The sequence below is a fragment of the Antechinus flavipes genome, chromosome 1 (assembly GCF_016432865.1).
Source record: "Antechinus flavipes isolate AdamAnt ecotype Samford, QLD, Australia chromosome 1, AdamAnt_v2, whole genome shotgun sequence".
Lineage (NCBI taxonomy): Eukaryota > Metazoa > Chordata > Mammalia > Dasyuromorphia > Dasyuridae > Antechinus > Antechinus flavipes.
In genome coordinates, this window is record NC_067398.1 from 665,348,697 (window position 1) to 665,350,673 (window position 1,977).

The 1,977-nt window shown below is 43.0% G+C and overlaps 1 protein-coding gene across 1 annotated transcript; it reads right to left on the reverse strand.

The window, feature by feature from the left end:
• Positions 1 to 555: 555 nt before the first annotated feature.
• Positions 556 to 1,503, reverse strand: LOC127542737 (olfactory receptor 10T2-like). Its single transcript, XM_051968546.1, has one exon. It carries the CDS (start codon positions 1,501 to 1,503, stop codon positions 556 to 558), a length of 948 nt encoding a protein of 315 aa, XP_051824506.1.
• Between the last annotated feature and the right edge of the window lie 474 nt (positions 1,504 to 1,977).

Below are 1,977 nucleotides of genomic sequence, written 5' to 3' on the forward strand. Positions count from 1 at the left end.
GGTTCGTTCTCTATTCTGGGGGTGATTGGGAGGAAGAGGTGAAATGAATTCGAACTCCATTGTTCCTATCTTCACATCCATTGAAATAATTCTGGCAAAGAGGTGCTTCTCTTCCTTCCAAAGATTTTCTGAACTGCTTGGCATGAAGCACAGTCATCCTGGGCCTCTTAGTGGTTCATATGCCCAGCCAATGAAAGGATGGCAAGAAAGTCGAGGAGGCTGTAGGGCATTGATGATTTCCATGCTCCTTCAACAAAGCCACTTTCAAAGCTAACTAATTTTGAATATATGGATGCAGAAGTAGACTTATACAACTGCATGATCTGCTGAGGTAGACTTTCTAGAATTATGGGGATGGGATTTAAAGATAAACAATTGAGAAGCCTGATCTCCAATTAAGTAGTGGTCTTAGAGTGGTCTCCAGTTAAGTTCACTGAGATATGACTTTGGAACCCTCAAACAATTAAAGCTGTCCACCCAATTGAATTTGGATAAGTGAGTCCCTTTTGAAACTGCAGTGTTGCTTTGTTACTTTTTCTAGCCTCATCCTAGTAATTAGTTATTCTGGGTCCTCAGTCTGCAACCCAAGGTCCTCTTTAGTGCTACTCTGACCTCCTTGTTGCGTAGGGTGTACACCACAGGATTGAGCAATGGGGTAACAACTGTGTAGAAAACAGCCACCATGCGGTCCTCATCTGGGTTGCTCCCTGACTCTGGTCTCAGATAGATTATTGAGGCACATCCAAAATGCACAATGACCACTGTGAGATGAGACACACAAGTGGAGAAGGCTTTGCGCCGTCCAGCAGCAGAAGGGATCCTCACAATGGCAGCTACAATGAAGGCATATGAGAGCAGAATGAGGAAGAAGGAGGCCAGCAGCACGATCACACTAAAGAAGAAGATAGTCAGGACCTTGGCTGCACTCTGAGTACAACTGAGTTTGAGAACTGGTGCAATGTCACAGAAGAAGTGTTCTACTCGGTTGCTGTGGCAGAAGGAGGAGGAAAATATGAGGCAAGTCTCAGTGACAGCCACCAGAAATCCTGAGCAGAAGACCAGGCTTCCCAGATGGAGACAAACAGATGGACTCATGATCACTGCGTAACGGAGTGGGTGGCAGATGGCCACGTACCGGTCATAACCCATCAAGGTGAGGAGAAAACAATTACTACAAGCCAGGCCTATAAAAAAGAACATCTGAGCCCAGCAACTAGGAATGGAAATGACTTGGTTCTCCATCAACAGGTGGACCAGCATGTTGGGAATGGTGACCAGTGTGTAACAAGTCTCTGAGAGCGATAGGACCCCTAAGAAGTAATACATGGGAGTGTGGAGGGTGTGATCCAGGTAGATAATGGTAATGATAGTGACGTTGCTACTGAGTGAGATCAAGTACATGAGTAGGAAGAGAATGAAGAGAGTAGGTTTCAGATCTGGAAGATTGGAAAACCCAACAAGCACAAATTCTTTCACTATCCATGTCTCATTTTCCAACTTCATCCCAGGAGCCTACAAGGAGATAAAACAGGAAAGGAGATTTTCACTTCCATCATATTTAGAAATGAAGTTTGCTCCATGGAGCTTGGTGTACCACTCTACTATTCGTTTTGACTATCTTAGTCTTACTCTTCTCTTGCTAAATATCCTGTCTACTTTAGGCTTATCATCCTTGAGGTAGGACCTCTTTGCCTCTGTGCTTCAGTGAATGCAGTTCATCAACTAAGGAATCTGTCTGATGACCCAAACAATCCAGCCTTGTTTGTTTCACAAAGTACAAAGTCCCCAAGATGAACATTATTATTCCATAAGGAATGATGGATGGGAAATCTGGGAACATTTGTATAAACTGATGCAAAATGATGTGAATAGAAACAAAACATTATATATTAAGAACGACATTATAAAGAAAGGCAACTTGAAAGACTTGCGGACTTTGATCAGTATAATGATGAATTAAAATTCCAGAGAATTGAT